This window comes from Anabas testudineus, chromosome 7 (assembly GCF_900324465.2).
Source record: "Anabas testudineus chromosome 7, fAnaTes1.2, whole genome shotgun sequence".
Taxonomy (NCBI): domain Eukaryota; kingdom Metazoa; phylum Chordata; class Actinopteri; order Anabantiformes; family Anabantidae; genus Anabas; species Anabas testudineus.
Window position 1 is genome coordinate 10,386,505 of NC_046616.1, and position 25,490 is coordinate 10,411,994.

The following is a 25,490-nucleotide window of genomic DNA, read 5'->3' on the forward strand; positions in this document are numbered from 1 at the left end:
TTTTCAATGAAGAATCTGGTTTAAGAGATTCTTAAACACAAACAGTGAGTTTTAAATATTCAACTGGCCATTTTTTAGAATTTAACTAACTTACATGAATAGATCAGGAATTTGCATTAAAATATCAGTCAAGACTATTGAATTTGTGAAAAAGCTTGCCGTCTGTACTTAGTTTAACAACACTAAAATGATTTCATTTAAAAATAGAAATAATAAATATAAGAATAATTTAACATTTCTTATAAAAACATAAGAACACATCCGGGACAGAATAGGCCCAACACATGCACACGAAATATAAGAACCCAGTAAAACAATTTGATATGAAATCAGCACAGCTGGTGCACAGCACAGTGTGCATCGTGTGGTCAATTACACAACCTTGTTTATAGTGCAGACACTTTTGGCAGGACGTTGCCCAACTTAAAACCTGGCTCCATCAGGGAAAAACAAAGCACGAAGACCTCTCTTCATACTCTGGATCTCACCCTCTTGCTACAGAAAGGTAGAAACATTTGGGAAAGACACTTTATTTAAAGCGTTACACAAAACCATCTGAGTCATCCATTCTCCCAAGGCTACATGTTATGTAGAGGCTTTTTAAAGGAGCTATTTTCTACTGGAAAATGACATAAAATGACAAAAAAAGGAAAGAAGGCTTATCTATCCAACTTGTGCTGTGTTGACTCACCATCTCACAGAGTAGTCTGTCCTGAAATGACTTCATGTCTTTTCTTATCAGGCACATCTGAAAACAGCAGACAGGGCAGCAGGGTTTTAGAGAGAGTAAGGTGGAATATGACAGGACAAGCAGGAGATGATGTGACAAATGAGATAAGCAAAATGCTGTAAAGGCCAATCAGCAAAAAAAGATTGGACAGACAAGTTAACCTGCAGAGGTGACATGTTCTATTAAAAAAAATTACAGTCAAACACACAAGCAACATAACAGCGCACATATAAAATGCCAACTGAGAAGTTTAGGCATGAGGGACAGACCTGGGATGTGAAGATTTTCTGCTCGTACTCCAAACTGGGACACACGTTACTCTGAAGAGTTTTCTTCAAGGTCTCATTTCTGGAGGGAAGGAGACAGACAACAAAAAAAGGGGGAGCAGATCAGTCAAGTTAAACCAAAGAAATAAAATACTGTGCTTGAAAAAGCAGAAGTTGCTGAATTTAGTTATGTTGCATAAAGTCTGGGATGCGTGGCAGAGTGACCAACAATAAGCCACATTTTAAACACCCACACCCACACCCATAAGGAATAAGGATGAAACATGAAAAAACAGATTATGATTGAAGAAAATAATCTGTCAGTGACCAAGCTCACTAAATTAAAAACTATCACTTGTCGGATTCATGGAAGACCATGATAAGCTTTGCTTTTTAACAAAAAAAGTAAAAAACAAAAAAACAAAACAGAGACAATCATATGTGGACAGAGGAACAATATATTGGGTAAACCTAAAAACGTCAGTTTAGGAGCAAAGTCAGACATATTAAAATGGAACACTGGACAAGACACTGTTAGGCTCATATTAGCATGAAGAAACGCAAGGCATGTTGATGAATATGGGTCCATTATTTCTTAAAATGTTTTTTGTCATAGCCACTAAGCCTGACAGGGTATAACACCCAGAATGGCCATTTGCAGTCAGCAAAGCAGTGGATAATAGTTGGGAAAAGCTTGCTAAATAAACATCAGCAAGCATAGTCATGTGATGAAGCACTGGCCAAAAAAAAAGCTTATGCTGTAGGATGCATATCTAGCTTTTGATGATAATCCTGGGGAAAAACCTTTCCAGTCAAGTTTGTAATTGATCCTCCATAGAATGTGGCGTATTTGGGTTTTAAACCTGGGGAAACAACATAAACTAACAACATGGCTCTTTCAGTGTTAACATAAGCACACACACTTCATCAACTTTACCTCCTGGTTTCCTGCTGTTGGTAAGAATGGAAAGCCACAGCCTGCTTTTTCCAGTAAATCTGGTTTTTGAACAGAGATCAAACACTGATCACAAAATGGTCAAATCAGTATCAACAACATGTCATATTTACTGATGCTGTCATCTAACAGATTATATGGTGTTATGCTGGTGTTAACAGTATTACTTTCCAAATTCTTCCCAAATTGTCACACAGCTTCTGTGTGTATACTAGTGAGAGAAAATATGAAAGCGACAGAATGACCTACAGTCAGATCTTTCTCCATGTTTGTCAGCACAGTGTCACTGTGCTCCAATTTGTGGATCTCTTCCAAGAGGGTGTTCTTAACTTGTTCAAGCCTCTGAGTCCTGTACAGAGAAGAGAATTAAAACCTTTGGATTGAAAAGTAAAAAACTAAAAGAAGGAAAATGAAAAAAAAAAAAACAAACAAACAAAAAAAAAACCACAATGCTGGGTAACCAGCAATGAAATTAAGCTACTTGTTTTTGCTGCTTCTTTTGGCTGCATCTTTTGTTTACACACATAATAACCGACCTGTATTTGGTAACTTGTATGTTGAGGGAGGAGACATGTTGCTGGACAGTTTTCAAAGACTGCTTGTTGTAAACCTCCACCATCTTGAAACGGTCCTGAGTACAAACACATTTAACAAACACATTTAAAAACATCTGAGTGACTCAGGATTAGAAAAACAGAAGTGACGTGTTTAAGGCAAATTATTGGTGGTGTTCGTGTATAAGTTGATATATCTTTAGAGTGGTTAGTACTGGTGCAGCTGTGGCAGCAGTTAGCAGAGCAGCTGTGAGGGATGCTGTACTATGTCTAGGAGCCCAAAAACTAAGCATAGTGGCACAGTGCAACAGGGGTGTTTGACGGCCAGCCAGCACAGAAACATACATTCACATACAACCTAGGGCCTCTAAGAAGTACATACTGTCTATATAACACCACACCATGAAAACCAAGAAAATGTCTGTCCTACCTGGAACTTCTTCTTCAGGTCAGAGCTGAATTGTTGGCATAGGTTAGTTGGATTTACAGCATCTTCTGGCAACTCCAAGTCCTCATCCATGTCATTTCCTACATCATCCTCCCAGTGACTGGAGCTCACAGTGTGTGAAGTAGACATGACCCGGCTTACCTTATCTTCAGCAGACACCTCAGTGACTGTGTGTAACAGACAGATTCACTTATGTGTCAGCATAAACGACTTCACTTCAGAGGGTCAAGGTCCAACTAAATATTAAAACAACTATTAATATTAATATACTATACCACTATATTTTATTCTAACAAAATGTAAGCTTCGTAAGCCTCGTAAAATATTATTCCTGGTATTCTGATATTCTTCAGATTTTACTGATATTTTAGTCTCCCTAGCTCTGAGCCTAAACATGAGAAACTGTCAATATTAGAGGTAAAACAATTTTTAGATGTCATTCCTGATTTAATTTACCACTAATTTACTTTTAAGTATATGTAAGATATCTTACAGGATTTGAACAATTTCCTTGGCTTCATTCGAGGAGAATGCTGTCGTCTCATCTTGCATTTCTTCCTCTCTTCCTTCTCATCCGCTTCTGAATTACTGGATGAGGAGATGTGGCGCTTGCGATTAGGTCCTGGTTGCACAGAACCATGTTATGTTACATTATAGTACTGTACAAAAGACTTTCCTCTAAAACATGTTAGTGATTTGAGTGTAGACCCCAATTTATGGTATTCAAAGCCACGCAAGGTATTTTACCTGACATATGAAGTTCTGCAGGTTTTAGGTCACTGTCTGAAGATGGTGTTTTCTGCCAGGATAGAGAGAAAAGCATTAGTCGTAGCTCTGTGGGTCATTTGTGGTGTTTTAGGGCATCTATCCATCCAAACATAAACATAAGTGAAGCAAAGCCTTCTTTACCTCTGCTTTATGAGAAATAGCCAGGGAAGCAGTTGGGCTGCACTTAAGTCCCGATGACTTAGTGGATGACTGGCTCAGTGAAACCTGGGATACTGCAGACAAACTAAAGCCATAATGGAGGCCATGGTTGACAATGTCTTCGGGCAATGGTGACTGTTGATAAGAGGGCATGGATGGCTTGTCTAGTTCAAGGAGTGTAGATGTCAACAAGGGTTGAGTGGACAGAGACAAGGGACACTGAGGTTCTGGGGACAGACACTGCTGGATTGGACTTTTCTGGTAACAAATAAAAAACGGTGAAGGACACAAGGGAAGAGAAAACAATGGACATGCATAAATATTAATTTCAACTAATTTATTAGATACCTAATCACCATGTCTGTAACAGAAAAGCAAAAATGATGAAGATGTTTTCCACAATGTAGTAAGAGGCATAGATGAATCTTCTCTGACTGGAGTTAAACAGACCACTTCAATCATGCTTATTTTTTCCACATAATTCCATGTTGTATTCATTAGGGAAAGCTGAACTTCTCAATTGGCCACTTCAGACTAACAGTTTGCTTCCACAGATTCACCCTTCAGAAAGGCGTAATATAACCTCAGTAATCTAATTTTTATACCAAGCAACTGTAAGCAGTTGAAGGCTCAGGAGTTAGGGGTTTAAACTTATTTAGAAGAGAATTTTAAATAGCTGATGAGAAAGGAAGGTGTTACTTCTTAACTGTACTTTCATGACCCACATTTTCTCAGCTCGTCTGAGAATTTCAAAGAGAAATGGTCGGGTCACAGATCTGCTCCTTAAATTCTAGGTTACTGTTTATGAAGGCCCCCATTCATATCACTCTAGGGATTCTCAAATGACTATGAAATGATGTCAGTGAACTCCATGTTGTGTAAAGGTGTGCGATTCACTCAGGCATGTTAAATACCAGGGAATTCCACAGTCCAGTTACAATTGGCAGCCATAACACATCATATAATACACTGTACAAATATAGAACACAGTATATTAAAATAACTCTTTTAAATTTAATATGTGGTATTTTCTACATCAAAGTTCTCTGAATGTTGATTCTTACCACAACACAATGCACAACTACAAAAGATTTCAGAGAGAAGCTGTTTTACCTCTGCTGCACTAATTCCAATGGGAGGACTGGGTGCAACAAGTTGACCTCCCAGTGAAGGGAAAGAGTGGACAGCTTGAGCCTTGGATGCACTATGCTTCTTATCTGCACTGTAGAGTGAAAAGGGCTTTAAGTTTGCTGTACTGCTGACTATAGAGCGAGGTTTGGGTAGCAGCAGGATTGGCGAGGGGGTGTCCAGGCAGGCAGGCTCAGGGGAGGCAGGGAGTGGGGATCCCCGTGGGGTGAGGAGAGGCGAGTAAGTCAAACCCAAGGTTGGGCCTGACCTCTCCGCAGCTGTGAAGGTTCAAAATAAGCACAGATGTTCAGACAGCTGGACTCAGAAGTTGGACACAGAGGAAAAGGTCAATATACACATGCTTTTCTACATATCAATTTACAGTTAAGAGTTTGGAGAGCAATAGGGTCATTTATGTAAGACTTGAAAAACATTGTACATAGAGATGGTCAGAGTGAAACAGTAGATTAACACACAGAATGTTTTACACTTTTAATACAAAATATCAAACAACTGACACTGATCCCACTATTTTAACTTATTACCTAATGTGTCAACAAATGGGTTTTGGGTGAATAATATGAAGTAATATTAGTGTGTAATATTAGTGTTGGAATTGATCAACCATTTGTCCACTATGAAACATGTAATAGACATTAGCTGCTGTCATATGACTGCAATTAAACTGTAATTTGTTTTCATGAGTTGTTTTCCACAGTCTTACATCTTATCCTCTCGATGAATGGGGGGGACAGACAGAAAGAGGTTTGGTTGACAGCCATGGAATCCTTCACTGCATTCATCTGTTCCTTGATAGGGATGACATTTTTCTTATTCAACATTTCTTGAAGAACATTCTCAGTTTTTTGCTGCAGAAAAAAATACATTTGTTTATACACTGATAAGATAAAAAATTAATAGCATATGGTGGTTGTATTGTTGTAGTGGGGTCAGCATGGGCACTCTGATTGGTCTGTGGCTACACAGCCCCCTATGCAGCAAGCTCTGATACAGTATACTTCATCCTTACCCTGTCAACAGCTGTAGATTATGACCAGAACTTTTTCTTTCCCATGCTGATCCCTCTCCACCGCAACATTAAAATCCCAAATTGGTTATTGTTCTAGCTGTTTGGTGTATGTTGATCAACAAGCACAAACCCCATTACCAAAATGTCAGTGAGGATTCTCAGTAGTCCATTACCAAAATTAATATGGATTGGCCAGAATTTACAGGTGGACTCCCACCTTGAGACCTGATGTCTTTTTCAGATCCAGTCTCCTGTAGGTATCCATGGATTTCCCAGAGTTGTTTTTTTTCTTCTTTACCTCTGACACCTCTGAACAGGTCTTCTGGCTCTTCTCCTGCTGGCCATATTTCTGATTACAAACAAACCAAAAAGGAATGAGACATATCTAATGTTACTACTACTATACTGTTAAAATGACCCCCGACAGTGACTGCATTCAAAAACAATATTATAACCTTTGCACACTGCAAAAAACACAATTGCTAATGAATATTTCTTGTGTATTCCCTAGCTCTTATGGTAGAATTATGGTAAACTAAGATTTATCTGGACTGTTAAACTTCACAGCTGAGAAGTCCCATGGCTGAACTATTATTTGCCTTACCCCCCGAAAGCCAATTTCAATTCTGCACCTTGTCATTTTTCTGCCAGTTGAAATTAGTTTTAAAAACAAAAACTTAATTGAAGCTGAAGATTTGTTATTTTTTGTTGGATGCTCTGTAATAGAAGCTCCCTTTTTAGATTTGTTACCTCATTAAAGTGATTTTGCAAGTGACAATACCACATAAAAATTCATTTGTACAGCCCCACAGCGAAGACGCACACAGAGCCTAGGTTCACTCAGACTATGGCAAATAAATTGCCAATTTTTACACATTATAAAAAGTAGATATGTACTGACATACTTTGGCAGTTTTATGGGATGATGAGATCATTAAATGAGCATAACACATGAAAACAAAACTAATAGCCTCTAGAGGACCTTAGAAGCAGGTGGCTGCTCTGACAGTGCCTCAGACCCCGACTGGCGGCTATGATGGTTGCTTTGTAACTTCACACAGTTTTTGGCTGGTTGTTTGCTGGAAGTCATTTTTTTCTTCACTTGAGCAGCCTCATGGGTTTTCTCAGTATTCTCCAGATGATCAGCAGAGGAGTACTATTGTTAGAGCACAAAGAAAGTATTTATACACTGTTGTAATTAACTGCTGTTTCTGATATTACACAGAAACAAGAGTCTCCTTGGTGTGCTCCTATTAGCATAAAGGTAATTTCACCAGTTTTTTGCTTGTATATGTAAAATGTGGAATTTGCCAAACGGGAATTCTGATGCATCACACATGAATCATTACTATTTATATACTTGTTGAGAGTAAAATGCAATTTACATTGACATTTACGATAAGAAATTAATTTTGTGTTACACACAAATGAATTGTATAGCACACACTATTACAGAACCGCTTTAGCTCCGACATATTCTTCTGAACGGGTCCCTTAAGATCATTTCATAGCAACACAGCACCTCACCTCCATGTTGAGGTGTGGACTGTGAACCCAATAGTGAGATTGTGTGTTCAGGAATGTTTCAAAAGATAACAAATTATGTGTTTTTAAAAAGAGAAAAGGATGTAATATGTAGGCAAGTATTGTGCCTTGGGACCAGGAAGCTTCTCTGATTCTGACTGGCTGTCATCAGTATCTGGCTCCTTGTAGCTCTTGGTGGAAGTAGCTGCTGCTCTCCTGGGCCTCCTGCCTGCTGCATGTGGTCTGTTGGGTGCTGCTGCCTTAACTGTCTTCTGTTGCTGCTCCACTCTATCCTTCACACTAGGTGTTTTCTAACAAAACAACAATGACACACTGTGGCTGACTACGATAGTGCATTAGAGGTTTTAAGAATGTTAAATACAAACATAATATCTTTGTGTTAAGATACCCTACCTTACTGGGTTTGGTATTACCCCTTACAGGTTTTGGAGAGGGAGGGGGGGAATCTGTGGAGTCATCTGCAATAACAGAGAGTATAGTCCGTTTATGGAAATACTAATGCATTTACTGTCCATTTCAATATCCATATGATGCATTTCAGATTGAAAGCAGGTGTTGCTTTAAGATCTTACATGAAGTATAAGGTAATGCTTCTTTAGGCTTGATGGGTGCCTGCCTGGTGTATTTGTTAACTTTGGCTTTAGGTTTTCTGCTAGACTCCCTCAACCAGCTGACCTCCGTCATGGCATAGTCTGTATCTGTGTCACTGAACAGATGCTTTTTCACATTTCTATTTTCCTGCAACACACAAACAGTATGTCTACATAGTAAAAGTTAAAGCCTATAGAGACAATCTACAGTATAACACAGCACTACAGTACAAAGAAGGTATACTTTTGCCACAGGTTGTTCTTTCTTGGTTGTGATGTTGCGTGCCGAGGAATCATGGTTATTACTGTCAAATAATATGGACAAATTATTAAAGAATAGAATATGAAGAGACAGGTTTTACTGCAAAATCATGGCTGAATGTCAATGTTTGATTCTTCATCAGACCTACTGTACCTGCTTGATATGGCAGAGGAGTTAGTGACAGATTTGTCATTTACCTAGAGCAATAAAACAGACATTACATACTACAGTGGCATAGTAAGTACCGTATTTTCCGCACTATAAGGCGCACCGCATTATAAGGCGCACCTTTAATGAATGGCCTATTTTAAAACTTTTTTCATATATAAGGCGCACCGCATTATAAGGCGCATAGTATAGACGCTACAGTAGAGGCTGGGGTTACGTTATGCAACATTAGATGGAGCTGCACTAAAGGGAATGTCAACAAAACAGTCAGTGTCAGGAGTTAGTAGGACCAATAATAAGGCCGAAGCAATCTACTCAGTTCAGTGCGTTTATTGCGGCACACAAACAAAACTACAGTCTTTTCTTTAGAAAAACACAAAAGGAGTCAATATTAATACCTGGTGAAATCAAAGTCCTTGAAACATAGATAATCCAAACCCGTAGCTCCAATAGGAAATCCAAAATAATCCAACAGATAATCCAACGAAAAACACCGGCATTCAACAAAACACAAACCGGGAAAAAGTATCACAGTCCATACTCCAAAGCAATAATCCATGTAGCAGAATCCTCAGCCATGGAGTACTTTAAGTCCTTCACACTAGTTTGTCATGAGTTTGTCTGGTGCACAAGAGGTGCAATCAATCGGCTTAACGAAGCTGCTGCATGAACACCATTACGCCCGGAAACGGGACCTTCAAAATAAGAGGTCAGCCTGAAAGGTAGTCGGCGGATCCTCACACGAGAGGTCGGTCAAACTTTATTAATAGATTGCCATCATGCCTTTCAGTTCAAGTGATAAATGAATAACAATAAGTTGTGACAAAGGCAGCTAAAAAGTATTATAGTATTGCTCTTAAAAATTTATCAGAGTGAGAGTTGTGTATTTTAGTTTATCTTTGTTAAGATAATTAGTTGCAGAGTGAGCGCTCTTTCCACTCTCTGTTCAATAGTACAGCTTTGACGTATTTTCTCCGTTGGTAAATTAAGCTAGTTTAGTTTCCACAGTAAAACGAACTGGTTCATGTCTATGCTGAGTGTGCTTTAAACGTTTGTGCCTTGGAAAGCATTTGTCTTTGTAAGTATTAACATGTTTATTGTCATTAGAAGTTTGTTAGTTGTTACCTGTTACATGTGATAAATTACGTGTGCGTGTTATAGTAATTAGCTTCATTCAAGTCAAGCTAGCGTGTGCGAGTGTAACATACGAAATGTGTAACGATGTGTATTATTTGTTAATTTAGTTTCTGTCAGTTACATAAAGAAAAGATAGGAGTTTGTCCTCCAACTGTAGCCATCTCGCTTTGATCCCTCGGAAACTCTGTTTAGTCTTCTTTACTTAGCCATCTTGTTGCTGCCTCCACAATGTTAAACGTCTATTCCCGTGTTCTACTGCGTGACTGACTCAATATTGATCCATATATAAAGCGCACCGGATTATAAGGCGCACTGTCGGCTTTTGAGAAAATTGAAGGCTTTTAGGTGCGCCTTATAGTGCGGAAAATACGGTACTCGTGTATAATACATGAAAATATACATTAAGATATATTTTATAAATACCATGTTATAATATTTAAATATTTACCCCAATACTCAATGGTGCATCAACACTGAAAGAAAAAATATCCTTTCTGTTCAACAGAAAAACATTATATTTATTATAAAATGCAGTGAAAAGAACTAAAATATCCCAATGCACTTGTACAAACATATTAATAAAATATTATTACCCCTGTTTTGTAGCATTTGTTTCCATTTTACTGTGGGATTTCATTAGACTTACAACTTCAGACACATCTCTCTGTAGCAGATAAAGGCCAGCATTAATAAATCAGCCTAAAATAAATCAAACTGAAGTTATTAAACACCAAAAATCAAATAATGATGACTTACTTTGGCAGTCGAGATCCAGCTGATATTGAGCCTTGGCCTGTCACAGAAATACAACAGGTTACAAAGTGGGTTCGAGTTATTTATTAAAATAACACGTAGCACTTCGACCACCAATGTTTATACCTGTTTACAAGTGAAGGAATCCAATTTTGTGAGACACCTTTTTCAGTATTTTTTGCTGTGGATCGGGTGTTCATCTTATAATGGCTGGAGATGAGCTTCACCATACTTCCAGCAACCTCTGCAGCTTTCTGAATGAAAACAGTTGACGGTGTGAGAATCACAGTATACAACACTGAGTCAGTCAATCGGTTTTGGCACGTTTTAGATTAATTTTGTTCATGAAACCATTTTTTCCACAAAGCAGTAACATCACATCAATGTTATATTGATATTGGTGCAATAGCTTTTAAACAAGCATAAGAAATGTTTACTGATCAGAGACAAAAATTTGTGATTGCACAAACAACAAATGCATGCAGGTCACTGAATAAAATATTACTGTTCATTTGTTTCTCTTTCCCATTATTTGGTATTTATTCATTGGATAAAACCTTTACACATTTACACCATTTCATTATAGTTCTTGTTTTCAAATGTTACTTTTTTAGCTTTAGTTTTGTTTTCCATGATATTAGCCAGCTTAAAGCTTACAGATTTCATACTGTACCTTCTCTTTGCTTGAAAGGTTCCTGTCAATTTCAGCCTCAACATTGGGTGGTGTTCGCCCCTGCAGAGCTTTGCTTGTGGAGGGTTTGACTGAAGCTTTATTTGAAGCAGCATCTGCCACCAGTGACATTTGGCCTTTTCTCTTCCCTTTTGCCAGGCCACATCCCTGGGCCGGCTGCTCTTTAGGAGTATTCAATGTAGGAACACAGTGGTCTCCAGTGCTTCTGACTTTAGAGTCCCCTCTGATATCAGACATTTTTCTCTGTGGTGCAGCTGGCTCCTGAGGTGCACAATCTCGGCTCTTCTTGCTGATGACCTGCTGCAGGCGCTGGGTAAGTCTGGTATAGAACTGCTTTTGGCTGATTGGGCCTGAGCCTGGAACTGACAATCTCTGTGCTGAGGAAAGATGGTCCTGCTGTTGTGTCAAACCTGTGTGTGACTCTAAATAAAACAATAATTCCAATTAAAAATAAGAGAGGTTTGACAGAAATATTTTTACCAATCTAAGTTACAGGTATAGTAGATGTATATGATAATAGTTTAAAATATGAAAAACATTGATAAAATGTTTAAATGAAGACATTTAATAACTTATTTGCTTACCAGTTCTTGGCACAGTGTTTATTTTCTGTGTGGGCATCATTAGCATTTCAGAAACTGATAGTTTGTTCCAGTTTGAAGAGCTGCAATTGAAATACAAACATATTTGAATATACTGTACTACACTACATACAACATTGTCAATCAGTGCTTAATGTACTCTAATGGTAGTAAATTTGCTTCTCATTGCTTACATGTTCATCCCAGTTCTTCTAGGTTGGGTATCAGGCACAAAATTGTTGTCTGTTAATAAAAGCATGAGTAGTGAAGATTAACCACAGTGCAGGAAGAAGTACATATTTCTGGGTAAAGCTGAAGTCAATACATTACCCAGTGACTGCTCTTCTCCCTGTCTGCACAAAACCATATCTACTGTTTTTGCCACAAGTGTGTTCTAAAGGTCAAGCAGAAATAAGACATGCAAGTGAAGATGTTTTATGTAAATACAACTTTCTCTTCACATAAATACAATGGAAAATGGTCAGGGTTACATTAAATATTCAACATCTGTTACATATGCTAATATCTTAATAATTGATACATTTATTTAAGAAGAAGAGACACAAACAATAGTCATTGGTTTTATACCTTTTTGTGTTTGTCAACCTTGTCCTTATTGGCCTGTTTGGCAGCCACACTCGGTAGAGTCATATTCTGTGACAGTGACGTTAAGATTCCAAATATAATACAATTCTGCATACTGTGACACTGCATTTCTGACTTGAAGTTGAGATAGCATTCACAATTTGTTGAGTGTTTAGTTTAATGATCACTAACACAACCTGCTATCTGTGTAGTATGGGTGCAGTATACAGCATCCATTATATGACACACCTGGTCTTTCACAGCCCCTGTGCTTGTGCTGCTAGGTGTTGTGGCATGACTGTAGGTCTTAGATGTTGTGCTTAGCTCTCCCAGGCAAAATTCACCATGGCTATTACATGAGCGACCCATCTCCAGAGATGGCTTCCCTATACCCTTTGCAGGAATGCCTAAAAGGTAGAATATTTTATTTATCTTTTCAGTCAATTTCAGACAATCAGACTGAATAAAAAGTGTTAAGAAACAATCTGCCTGGAATAATTGCTACAATACTGTGGATGTGAATATGGACATAACAAGAATCTTTATATATGTAACATAGACAGAAAAGAATTGGGGATTTTAGACACTTAAGGACTGAGGGTACCAGAAAAATAATTCAGCACTACAACCAGCGTAGCAGCAATTGTTTTCTATTTTCTACTATCCACCTACTTGCTGGAATAACATCAGAAAGGGTACCATGGACACTTCTTCCTGCGCTGTTGATTAACATTTTAGCCTCAGAAATCCTTATTTTAGCTGGGGTCACCATCTGGATTGAATAGAAAGATTGATTCTAAGTGTTTTGTATGGCATTTTTAAACAGTCAATTTAAATGTGATACTAAAGTGAAAGATATTTCACATGTAATCACTTTTACATAAATGTAACAACAGAGCATTACCTACAGAATGCATATAAATTTTTCCTTTTTCCTGCTAAACATTTGACAGTAATATTGTTGGTTTCCTTGCCCTGTTTATCAACAAGCCACTACTTGTTAAGACATTTAAGTTCTGCAAAACCATTATTAATCTTTCAAACACCTTACTCTTGAGTAATCTTTTGTAGATATAAAACAGTAACAACAATCATCCAAAACATAATTTATGCTTTATGTTGTGGTATAATACACTTTGATGCAACATATTTGATATAATACCCAATACAAACTGTTTAACCTGTTCAGATGGGGCGTGTAAAAGATACGGGGCTACATTTTTCTCACTTTCACCAATGGACACCTGGCTCTCTGGAACAACCTGCATGAAGAGTAGAGCACAGTATAAACACCCTTTAATGCTTGTTTGCACTCAAGCAAAAGCGTCAAAGAAATTTTGATACAATAGTATTGTATTATTTCTATAGCTTTGCATGCACCAAACAATTTAAGTCCAACTCATACCGGACCAGTGAAGTCAGGTACAAGTCTAACCCAAAAGTCACCAGTTTCATAAATTTTGCAATTTCTACTGACCATCTCATTCTCATCCCAGCAGTATTAAAAGCATTATCTTAAGAGACCATTACTTACCTGGGAACTGTTCTCTTCCATTAAAACTTTAACTGTAGTTTTCACTACAGATGTACTTGTTTTTCCTACAAAGACCTGACAGGAAGACATGTTAATGTTAATTGCCCAAATTTACAAACCAGATTTTGCTTGCAGCCAAATCTAATTTGGTTTTCAAATTTTACAAGATAATGTGTTTAATTACAATTAACTGGAAAATAACATAATAATTAAATGTGTCATATGTCACCATTTCCCTGTAGGATGTCAAGTTTTTCACAGTATCATTATTGTATCTGTAACACCTACAACTTACAGACTTTGGTGTCACATAAAAACATAATAAATATCCCTAAATATCAGTATTGTGACCAGTAAAGATGGAGTGAGCCATGACCTACTTTATTTTTGCTGCGTCCAAAGACACTACGTGCAGCTTGCAGGATGTCCAGAGAGGAGCTGAAAAGGATGGTTAGACTTGAACCTTCAATCGTACCAACAACCACCACCTCTGACAGCTTTAACTGCAAGACTTTTCTCTTGCCTTCTTCTGGAGATAAAAAAATAAATAAGCTTAATACATCATAGTTGCAGTTGTACATACAAGTAAATACTTAGGTATATAGAATATACACATCAAAAGGGCATCTTATCTTATTAAAGGGTTAGTGCTCTCTAAACAGCATTTGTTTCTCTGCTTTACTTACCTGAAACAGTGTAGCTTTGAACTTCATTCTCACTAATACATATTGTTTCCCACTGGCCTTCCTACATGAAGGGGAAACCACTATACATCATGGACTGTAGCAGGTGTACATCCCCTGTTGATTACAGACTATAAATATATTCAGACATTTCCTATTAATCTTGAGATACCTGGGCCTCTTCATCAGCCAAAGAGAAGTAAAAGGAGATGCTGCGGCTGCCAAGATTGAAGTCAATCCAGAATTCTTCCAGCTTCTCATCAGTGGGCATCAGCAACTGACAACATTCCCATAACCATTTTAACACATCTACTCATATACTTAGAAAATCTGTATCTGTGCATCTCTGGGCATCCGTAAATATTTTTTCTCCCATTTTTAAAACCATAAAAATCCCTTCAATACCGACCTCATACTTTCCCAGATGAACCTCCAAACAAGGGTAGGAATACACTCTATAGTACAGGGAAGACAGAGTTACACGTTTATATGCATCTATGTTCAGCAGTATATATGTGCCATACATTTGTCCTATCAAACACCCTCAAACACAATAAATGCAGATTTCAGAAAATGTTAAACACTGATTATATTGGAAACTAGTTTGTATGTATGTATGTGTATATATATATATATATATATATATATATATATATATATATATATATATATATATATATATATATATATATATATATATATATATACTTTATATAAAACTGTTTTTTCTATCATTAACATCCATTGGGTGCTATAGTCAAGAGTGTGTAATAACAGTTTCAAATAATACTCTTTGGAATGCCAATCCTAATGAGCCCCCAAATTCTTTACACCGTGACTTTGGATGCACTAAGTTGTGCTACGTATGTACCTTCTTCTGTCTCCCTGCATGCCATTGACCAAGTTCAGGAACTTACGACAATCCTGAAATCACACAAACTGAATTCTATGTAACCTGTTGTAATAATTGTACAGTAATTTATCACAGTGGTACAAGAGAATGCAAATTAAATAAATTGTTTAATTTTACCGTTTCAAACTCAGAATCACGAATCTTGGAAAAAGCACTGGCCATATGTGCCATGCTGAACCATTGATCTGCCAACTCCTTCCTCTGGTGAGGAGTGGCCATTCTGCACAATGCCTCCATGAGGGCTGTCTGCAAGTCATAATCTGACACAATAACAGTGTTTCAAATCATCTGTGCCTTTGTATGGTATTTATTGAAAAAACATTTGTATTATTCATAAAGCATTTACCACCACCCTCCAATATCTGACCAGCCAGCTTGAGCCTGTAGTAAAAGATAAACATGAAAAACTTCACGATTTTGTGGATATTGTAAATTTAAAAAAAAATAGTTGTAAAAATACATACTATGGGGAAACTACTCATACACATCAATAGAAACTACAACATACATGATATCTGAGGCCTCCTGAGATGTTAGGAACTTCCTCTCTTTCCTAAGCTCCACTGGGATTTTGTCCAGAATTAAGTTAAATTTACGAATTGCCTGTTAGAACATTGTTAGCAAGTTAATTTCTGAAAACCTCACTCACATTTTAAGCTACACAACAACAGTGGTTATTAAAATTATTTCAAACCTCTTTTTGGATCAGGATGTAAATTCTGGAGTCTACAACCAGCTGACCAACAGGATATAGAAAGCACTCAGTGATTTTGTATGCTCCTGCAAAAACAAACAAACAAACAACTATAAATACAGAAATCACTTTCTCATATACTCAGATTCATCATGAAGGTGATGACATTTAAGATCTTCTATGTTTCTAAGAAACTTGGATAGTTGGATCATTTTGACTCCAGTGTGAAAAGAATTTACCTCTCGCAAGCAAAGAGATTGAGGTACTACTGCAACTTTATGGTTACATTTTGTAAAATACAAATGATGTCTCTACATGTAATTTAGTCATTGAAGGAAATGGAATATACAGTATATACACACTGTATGTATTTATTTCCATTTGGTTCCTAACATAAGTTGGAGATGAAACATCCTGAGGATGGAATTTTAGAATTTTGATAGCTTACCCTCTTTGCATGCTTCATGAACCACCTATAACAGATAGCAAAACAGTTTAACATTTGAGACATCTGAGTGATTAACAAAGTGTAGTTTACTGTTTTTTCTCACCATTAAAGCATCAAAAAAGTCTTCAGTAAGGTTGAACAAGGTCTCATCCCACTGCGGGCCACACTGTATCCACAACTGCCGGAATTTCTCAAACCACTGCACCATGTGCACAACAAACAGGTTCAATGAACAACCAAGTGCCTTTACTTATATACACTGTGTACCGGCATGTACATTATTTGATGTATACTTATCTTTTTGATCAGGCCCTGAGTAATTAGCCCAGGCAGCCCTTGATTACCAGGTAGTTTAAGTTTTTTCCCACATTTGTGGAGGATTGCAAGACCCAAACTCACTGATTTGTAATCTTTTTGATCCAAACTCTGCATTAAAAATACAGACATGCTTTTATTAGACATACAAGGAACAGAACTCCATGATACATTGGCAAGTGTGCTGGCTGCATATTACCCTGTTAACAAGTTTATCCAACTTAGTCAGAAATTGGTGGGAACATTTTATTGGAATCCCTTCAAGTATGTCCCTTTGCATAAATGCATCCAGTGCTTGGACATCTCCTCCCTTTAACACCACATCAATGGCTTTTTCCAACTGTTCATGAAAGGATTAACAAAGTTTAGCGTTACATCATGCATTATAAAACAACGTATATTTAACGTGATCTAAGGTGTTTGCTTTGATTCCCACCTGTGTGTCCTGATCTGGTGCCATTTCTTCTTCCACTAGGCCTCTGCTGTCTTCACAATGGCTACAAAGAAAAACCACAAATATCAACCTGCCAACCTTAAGCTAACACCAATCATTATTTGTTAACGAATTCAGGCAATGTGTTAAACCTATAGTTATATAAGAAGTTACAATTAACCGTTTTGTATACGACTGGCTCAAGAAGAGTGATTTCCAAAACCTTAGTGAGATGATTTTGTCAAGTTGACTGGCCAGCTAAGCTAGCTAAATATCGACATTGTCACATTAAGCATTATCTGACAGCCCCCTATGTCAACCACTAGCATCAGCGACATAAACCGCCTTTAGATGCTTTATGTAACTATCGTTGTACATAAAATAGCATTATACCATTCATTATTTGTAACGAACTGACATTTTTAGCCAGGAGTAGCTAACGTTAACGTCAGTTAGCTTAACTATATCTTCTGCTAACGTTAGCTAAAAAGATACCTCCTAGCTCCTCCTTAATGTGGAATATGTCTGTTAGCTGCCCTGAATAACTGAAATGATTTAAGCATACGATATCAGATGTTGTTACTCCTATAACGCTACTTACTGTGTTATCAAATATGGCACAAAAACACCACATGATATTTATTTTTTGACAGCTTTTCAATTGATGTGGTGCAAAACGCGCGAAGTTTTTGATGTACGTCACGCATGCGCAGAAAAGATTCCTGTGGCACTTGGTACTGTGATCCTGGAACAATCAATTCACCTCCACATGAAATGATGAGTATAAAATGAAAGTATAGGTGGTGACAGATTAGGGTTAGATGAGTTAGAGTCAATTACATTTTTTTTAATTTATCTATAATTAGATGTTGCTGTGGGCAGGTAGATGATTTTTTTATATATATATATAAAAAGAACATCACTTTTAGGGACAAACTATTAAGAGTCGATTTTAAGAAAAACATAGTTCACAAGAGATCTTACATCACCCAGTAATTTATAAAAAACTCTAAAATAAAATCTGTCTCAAATCATATTTGAAACTGATTTTGGATTTTAGTCCAATAAAAGAAAACTAGGTGAGTAACCCATCAAGTCACAGAAGCAAAAGAGGTAGAACCTTCAGTAGGCTTTCAATAAAAATATACAGTAGATTATGCAAAGAAATTTGGAACATTGTGTGAAATTGTGCTTTATTTCATAAACAAAATAAGCATTTATGTTGCATTGATTAAAGCATGTTTACACTGTATCTATATATTAACTCTGTATCAGTGGTTGAATTAACTGAATATAGAGCAAAATTATTCAGCAGACTACATGTCTGCATTGTAAAAATACCCAACTGGAAGAAAACAGTGGATTGAAGTGCATTAGTTTAGTTTAGTTTAGTAAAGTGCAATTTTTAAACAGCCAGAAAAATTAAATACATGACAAAAACAACCATAAGAAAAAACAAATAAATGGCACTAAAATTGGCATTGGGTGAGTTGTACTTTGGCAATATCTGTTCAGTTTACAGTTTATCTTGAATCTAACTTGACTTAAAGAAATAATTTGCCATCAGCATTAGTCCAACAATGTTAACATAATCGATGCAGCTCTACATTTTCCATAGATCTTTCTGACAACAGTCACAAGGGGCTCCAAAAACGGTTGTTTTACCTACAGCCAGCATCCTAAATGAAGTGCACCATGCTATCCTGGCATTCTTTGGGAACAGTAAGCTTGTAGTTGTGGCAAACTAACTTATAATTCTCACCATCATTGTTGTCCCAATATTCAACTCCGCAGACTTTGTATTTAATGGCAAACTCTAATACTGCTCCTGGCTGCAGGAAAGGTGGAACAGGCAGGTGGAAACGAAATGTATCACGGCTGATTTGGCTCTCTCCACCTTCCCAGGTATTGGTGATGGAGGACACCCAAGAGGCCTTAGTTTCTGCACTGCTCTTCCAGTCTGTAAATGAATAGCGAGCCGTGACATCTTTCTCAAAGTCTAAATTGATGACTTGAGTGATACCGATGACACCCAGTTCAAAACACATCACTCTCTCCAGACACACTTTCTGCTCATGGAGTCGATGAAGGAATCCCGGCTGGTCACCAGGTTGTTGTGAGAAAAGTGGATTCATGTATGGCAAAGAGATCTCCAGATGCCTTCCATCTGTCAACTCTGCAGCCATCAATAATCTGAAGGTAACATGTTGTGGCACAAACGGATCCTCTCCAGATTTGAATATCTTGATATCTTCCAGGTCAAGCCCTCTAGAGTCAACAAACCGTACACCAACTTTTTTGCATTGTTTTTTTTTCTGTGTGGCGGAAGGCAGAGAGTGTGACCGTTGTCGGATGATGGGTTTGGGCACTGGCTCACAGGAGAGACTGTGCTGGAACTCTTTTCCTCTTTGCAGACATACTCTGGGGCTAGGCGGCCGGATTGGAATCGTCTTCTTTACTGTATTAGGTTTGTCAGCTCGAAGCATTTCAGTTAAGTTGATTGTCATGCTGGGTCTTGACACACTGTGAGAGCTGGACATCTGCTGTTCAGATTTTGTGGGAGGGATCCTCTCATTTCCAATAAACCACGCTCTTTCCATGTTCTGTGAGAACAAGCACAATATATTATAACGTTACCTCTGCAAAATGCACTCTAATCAAAAGGCCTAACGACCCAGCTTTAACTGTACTGTACCCGTTTAATCTACAGCCGCATAATGTTGTGCTGCAAGGTGAGCAGACATTTCGCTGTAAATTTTACATGACAATAACAAACACAGCAGGAAGCAGAATGGGTGTGTACCCTGGGAATATGTGTCTGGGTACACGGACAAAGCCATATTCTCTCTTTTCACAGTTGTAGCATTATTAAAACACGTTTCGATAAATGTAGACGTTGATATCAGCTCACCATTTAATGGTATGCAGTGTTACTGCTATCTACGCTGCAGCATAGCCTGAATGATCTTCCATTTAAAGTAGTATTTATTAATGCTGCGTGCTTCCGTGCGTCATAGTGTCCCTGCTATTGGAAAAGCAACACAACGTAAAATGCATAACCGGATTTCTACATGCTCCGTATCTTTATAACTCTTCCAGATGCACACGTCTGTAACCTTGTACTCAGTGGAGATCAGCTAACATGCGCGCAGCCAATAGGAAGCTGCAAACGGACCAGAGCAACATAAAGGTTGCATGGGAGACTGAGTATTTTAAAATTAAAACTCACATTTGTGTAAAGTGTTTTTAACTTCTCTCTTCAAAGACAAATCGTTAATCGTTTCCAACCTTAAAAACATTATTTTTATAATAGTAAGTAGACTTCAAAGGATTTTTCGTATGCTTTATGTGAAAGAGCGACGCGTGTGGGTGTACTTCAACTCCCACAATGCACCTGTGACTCTCACTTCCACATAGGCTGCGAGCCACTCAGCAGCAGGTAAACAAACCCATCTGACAGGGACGGCGAGCCAAACAAAGCGTATGCGCTGCACGACCGTCTTGCATTTTTAATGGCGAGAAGATGACAGACGAAAAAGAGATGACACGTCTGTTGTCACCTGTTTATTAATATAATCGCTGAATTGTTACTCAACAGCAAGACGGGTCGACGACTAATAGAAAGACGGGTAACGTTATAACCTGCCGCGGAAAGACGACTGTCGAAATCTGCGCATGATGCATTGCAGCACTTTGGAGAAAATGGGTGTTTTCAGCCTTATTCTCAGAATACAGCATCTGATCCGAGATGTCGGTTGGGTTCTTTAGCTACCGTAACGTACAAGTGTGCTGGACTGCAGAACAACATCCCCGCTGGCAACCTGCAACATGGGCCCCATCATGCAGGAGCGCACGGCATCCACGACACTGAAACGCGTCGTCTCCAAAGAGAAGATTCGTGTAAAAAATACTGAAAACAGCGTACCAGTAACCAGGTAGGCCCCATTGTACACAGATACATTCAAGTTAAATTAAACATGTAATGTTTAGTCTCAGAAACATGTTATAGGCGAACCTGACAAACCACTATTATGTTTCCACAGTTCAAAGAAAGGTAATAAGATGAAGAAGGCAGTGAGCCAAATGAAAAATGGTCCAGGACCAGGTCAGAATAAGGACATAGTGACAACAGTGCAGAAGGTGAGTGAATGACACACTAGTAAATTAACCAGAGATTATGTCCATCACCTTTATTCATAGGATAGATTCAAGGGAAGCTTGTGTTGAAACTCAAGACAGGATAAATAAAAGGTCGTCCATAATAACTGTTTTGCAGGGTGCACAGTCGAAAAGTGGCAGGGTCAAATCCGGCACTACACGGAATACAAGCAAACTCTCCAGGTATGTACGGAGAAAAGATTGCAGTCGTAAGGAATGTTTTGCCTCAGATACTCAGCAAATCCCTAAATCCCCAGCAGCTTTTCCTGACACTCATCTGTCTCTTTGCAGCCCTGAAGAAGAAGGAGATTCGAGACCTCAACTCCGCAAACAGTCATCTGTGCACAGGAAAGAGGAAAAACGTGAGAATCAGCGGATGTCACAATGCAGCAGTGAGTTACATCAGAGTTATGGGGGCATGGGAAAGAATCGGCAAGACCTCTCCTTGCCCCTATCCCCAATATCGGCTCTGCGACACATGCCAGCACATCCCCTAACACACTCTCCAGCCCCTACACCCACCCCAGAAGCACTACAACAGCACTACAACCAGAAGGATGATGACACTGACAGTGCCAGTGATCTGTCAGACTCTGAGAGGCTGCCTGTATTGCCTTCTCCTTGCACCCCCTGCACCCCTCCTCACCTCAACCTCCGTGCCGAAGTCATTAATACTAATGACTTTCCCCCGGACTTCCCAGGACCTCGTGGGACAGTGGGTGATGAAGATGAGAGTGAAAAACCCAGCTACAGTTACCCAGACTTTCTGCCTCCTCCCTTCAACAGCTGGAGCCTGAGACAGCTGGCAGTGTTTCTTCATACAGAGGGCCGCGGTGCCCCCAGGCCCAAGCCTGTAGGGCCCTTAGAAAAGTACCTGGAGAGGCTGTTGCAGTTGGAGTGGCTCCAGATCCAAACAGTGCAAGCAGAGAGCAGCCGTCCGCCTGGGACCCGTCCAAAGCCACAGAGTTTTCCCCATGCCACCACAGCTCACCCACCCAGGCCACACACAGCTCCACCATCCCGACTCAACTCTCCGAAAGGGTTGCGACAAAGCCAACGCACCTTCCCATTTACGCCTGTCAACAATCCCCCATCGCCTAGTGCAACTCAGCACCAGCTCTCCCGCTTTCCAGTTTGTCCTCACTGTCGCATTCGCTACCCATTGTGCAATGGAAGCTGCTCTGCCTATGCCTATCAGCGCCACTCACGGCTTAGCCCACTGCTTGAGCGCAGAGCCAAGCCTGGGGCACCAGTGAAGAGAAGCAGCAGTGAGACCCGAGCAACCTCAACAGACGGCAGGAGCCCAGGAACACAGAGTGGAGGAGGAGCTCAGACCCCAGTTAGCCCCTCGGCTGGAAGGAGTCATCTGAGGCACATGCAGGCTGCAGGCAATGCCCGTAAGCATCCCCAGGAATCTGGAGCTAACTCAAATAGTAGAGGTCAGGTGAGGAAAAGTCGTGTCAGAGCTAACTCTGAGACAGATGTTAAAAAGGAGCCTGGTGGCATTAAAGCAGCTGGTGCAGAGAAACGTGTTTTTGCTGCAAGTAAGCGAGAAGGCGTCACCTCCAAGAGAGTGGAGAAGGACTGGCAGAGGACAGACGCAGGAGGTCAGGCTTCGAAAACTGCCATGAAAAGAGCTGCTAAAGAGCCACAGTCTGTCTCCAAAGCACCACTTAGTAGCAAGCAGAATGGCAAAACAAAAAATGTGCACTTTGTTGCAAAGTAACCCCTGTAAACCAGAGGTGGGGGATGTGGCTCGAGTTAGACTCGAGCTGCAGATTTGTGGACTCAAGACTTGCTTGACTTGACTTTGACTTGGTATTCATGACAGACTGGACTCAAACTTGACTTTTTGTGTGTATGTTTGTTGAATATATGCATTTTTCAAGATATTAAGTTACCTTTTTATTTCTGAAACATGATAAGATGATTTTCTGATGATTTGCCACCACATGATGTGAGTAGTCCAAAAAAAAAAAAAATACACTAAAACCTTAAAAGATAATGTTTTCGACAGTCAGCCAGGTACATGTAAGAAGTACAGTACGGTTATTGAAGCAGTTGACCAGGAACACTCATATACCTCCGAGGTACATGATAATTGGCATATGTTGTCGAATTTAATCTTATTAGCGCTTTAACACAGCAACTGTTCACTACATCTATGTGCTATTCTTAGCTCAGTCAGTGTGTGTCAATTGAAAAGTCTATAGCTTGGTAAGCAGACTGATGTGTGGTATAAGCTGACGTTTACGTGTTGTGTTGAAAGAAGTGTGCAAGAGACCATCACCGTTAAATACCTTAAGGGGTCATTAGACATTGGATATAGTTTTTCTTCGTTTTCTGTTTTCTCTTATACATCTATGTTTCCTCCGACCTGCGATGTGACGCTACATCTGCAGACTGACAGCTGGATAAGGCTTTTGTCAAGGTCAAATATTATTAAGATTCATAAGGTGACTTTAACTTGCTTGACCCTTGACAGAGACCTGGCTTGATCTTCACCACAATGACTTATGACTTGAACATTATCTCGTGAGACTTGCCTGTGACCTGCACATGAATGACTTACTCCCACCTCTGCTATAAATCTTCTGGATAGTGCTTTATTTACTGGTTACTTGGTTCCAAGAGTCTGAACCTATGCTTGCTTTCAGTGTAATCTATTTGATACCATGTTTTAACTGTTGTACAGCATTTAGTGTACAGCCTTCAAAAGGTCAGAACTATCCGTGCAGCTAGAATCAAGATAAAACTGCATAAATGTACTTAAATAGAACAGAAATATACATATTGCATTTAAAATGTACAATAATTATACAGTCTGTATGTTCGACTGTATTTTGACAGAGGGCACATTAAGACCCTAAACACTACTAGGATTCTAAACACAGCTTTTATGTCAACTGTGGTGCACTGCACAGTCATCTCTCAGTATGCTACTAATGTTGAAATAGGAATAAATAAGCATCTGCTGTACAGTTGGACAGCTTTCAGCACAAGTAATCCATAGTGAAGTTTAACACTCATAGTTACATTTTAGTCATAGACTACAGCTGTGGCCATTACTAATGGAGTTTTTGGTGTTGGAATGTATTTGTTTTAAATGCTCTTAATTTACTCGATGTTGCCTCATGTTGTAAGACATACAATATGTTCTGTTAAATCATCTTTGGCTGAAAAGAAGGGGGTGCAACGAGTGCTAGTGTTCTGCAGTAATGTAATTTGTTTCAGATATATTTGTGCAATGGTTCTACATTTTTGGTTACAAGGGCTTTTCATGTTTGAACAGCTTGAATTGTAGTCTATGATAATATACTGTATTTTGCATAGAGCTGAGCTCTATCATTGAAGATGGTGTAATGTTTGCTACGAATGTAAATGCATATTTTTCCAAATTTTATATACCATAGTTATATTTATGAGAAGTGTTGTTGTTGGCTTGTATTCATTGTCTTTATTATGTTTACATTTTCATGCACAAAAAGAAAATATTTACAAAGAGTTGAATGTCTACTGTGCTGTATTATAGATCATTCCAGGGATTCAATGAAATGACAACACATCATTTTTAGGCTGTAACGTGTTAATGTCATTTATCTCATATCATCTCCATATTCCACTGTATACTTGAAGTCTTTAGAACACTGTGTTTACATTAGATTGTCTTAACTGTTCTTGTGATTTACCATGTGCACTGATTCATGGGAATACTTCATCAATGTCAATGATGTGAAATGTATTCAGATTGCACCTCTTTACTTAATTTTCATGTAAAGTATGAAAGCCATAGCTAAGGGCCCTGGAGTGGTAATATTAAACGTGTGCATTGTGTTGACACGCACGCAGAAAGATTGTAGTATGTATTTTCTCAGTGTTGAATGCAGGTATTTGTAAGGCATACAAATAAATGTTTTGCACACAATGGGTAGTGATCTGTTGGTCATTCTTTGGTGGTGATG

The 25,490-nt window shown here is 38.7% G+C and overlaps 3 protein-coding genes across 7 annotated transcripts; 1 reads left to right on the forward strand and 2 right to left on the reverse strand.

The window, feature by feature from the left end:
• Positions 1-86: 86 nt before the first annotated feature.
• Positions 87-18,062, reverse strand: sycp2 (synaptonemal complex protein 2). Of its 5 annotated transcripts, none has more exons than XM_026366866.1 (47): positions 17,972-18,062; positions 17,374-17,434; positions 17,137-17,277; positions 16,920-17,048; positions 16,726-16,830; positions 16,623-16,647; positions 16,175-16,260; positions 15,989-16,083; positions 15,827-15,861; positions 15,598-15,740; positions 15,439-15,491; positions 14,977-15,022; positions 14,740-14,844; positions 14,571-14,631; positions 14,265-14,413; positions 13,885-13,959; positions 13,532-13,612; positions 13,023-13,122; positions 12,600-12,757; positions 12,354-12,419; positions 12,096-12,159; positions 11,960-12,008; positions 11,769-11,848; positions 11,167-11,606; positions 10,620-10,747; positions 10,497-10,533; positions 10,334-10,404; positions 10,189-10,213; positions 8,589-8,632; positions 8,418-8,478; positions 8,156-8,321; positions 7,977-8,041; positions 7,691-7,873; positions 7,021-7,194; positions 6,256-6,387; positions 5,733-5,877; positions 4,994-5,286; positions 3,863-4,138; positions 3,701-3,752; positions 3,447-3,575; positions 2,936-3,120; positions 2,488-2,582; positions 2,201-2,300; positions 1,934-1,992; positions 1,000-1,078; positions 692-748; positions 87-495 (listed from the first exon to the last, which is right to left on the reverse strand). In XM_026366866.1, the coding sequence occupies exons 2-47, from the start codon at positions 17,395-17,397 to the stop codon at positions 424-426; spliced, it is 4,938 nt and encodes a 1,645-aa protein (XP_026222651.1). In that variant the 5' UTR covers positions 17,398-17,434; positions 17,972-18,062; the 3' UTR covers positions 87-423. The 5 variants fall into 5 exon arrangements, with proteins under 5 accessions (XP_026222651.1, XP_026222650.1, XP_026222653.1 ...); XM_026366865.1 differs by having other exon boundaries at positions 6,256-6,372; positions 10,189-10,234; XM_026366868.1 differs by having other exon boundaries at positions 5,733-5,811; positions 10,189-10,234.
• A 499-nt stretch (positions 18,063-18,561) lies between these two features.
• Positions 18,562-20,501, reverse strand: ppp1r3da (protein phosphatase 1, regulatory subunit 3Da). Its single transcript, XM_026366869.1, has 2 exons — positions 20,282-20,501; positions 18,562-19,973 (listed from the first exon to the last, which is right to left on the reverse strand). The coding sequence occupies exons 1-2, from the start codon at positions 20,282-20,284 to the stop codon at positions 19,050-19,052; spliced, it is 927 nt and encodes a 308-aa protein (XP_026222654.1). The 5' UTR covers positions 20,285-20,501; the 3' UTR covers positions 18,562-19,049.
• Positions 20,502-20,831: 330 nt separating this feature from the next.
• Positions 20,832-23,510, forward strand: fam217b (family with sequence similarity 217 member B). Its single transcript, XM_026369046.1, has 4 exons — positions 20,832-21,305; positions 21,414-21,510; positions 21,647-21,711; positions 21,820-23,510. Exons 1-4 carry the CDS (start codon positions 21,199-21,201, stop codon positions 23,252-23,254), a joined length of 1,704 nt encoding a protein of 567 aa, XP_026224831.1. The 5' UTR covers positions 20,832-21,198; the 3' UTR covers positions 23,255-23,510.
• Positions 23,511-25,490: the final 1,980 nt, after the last annotated feature.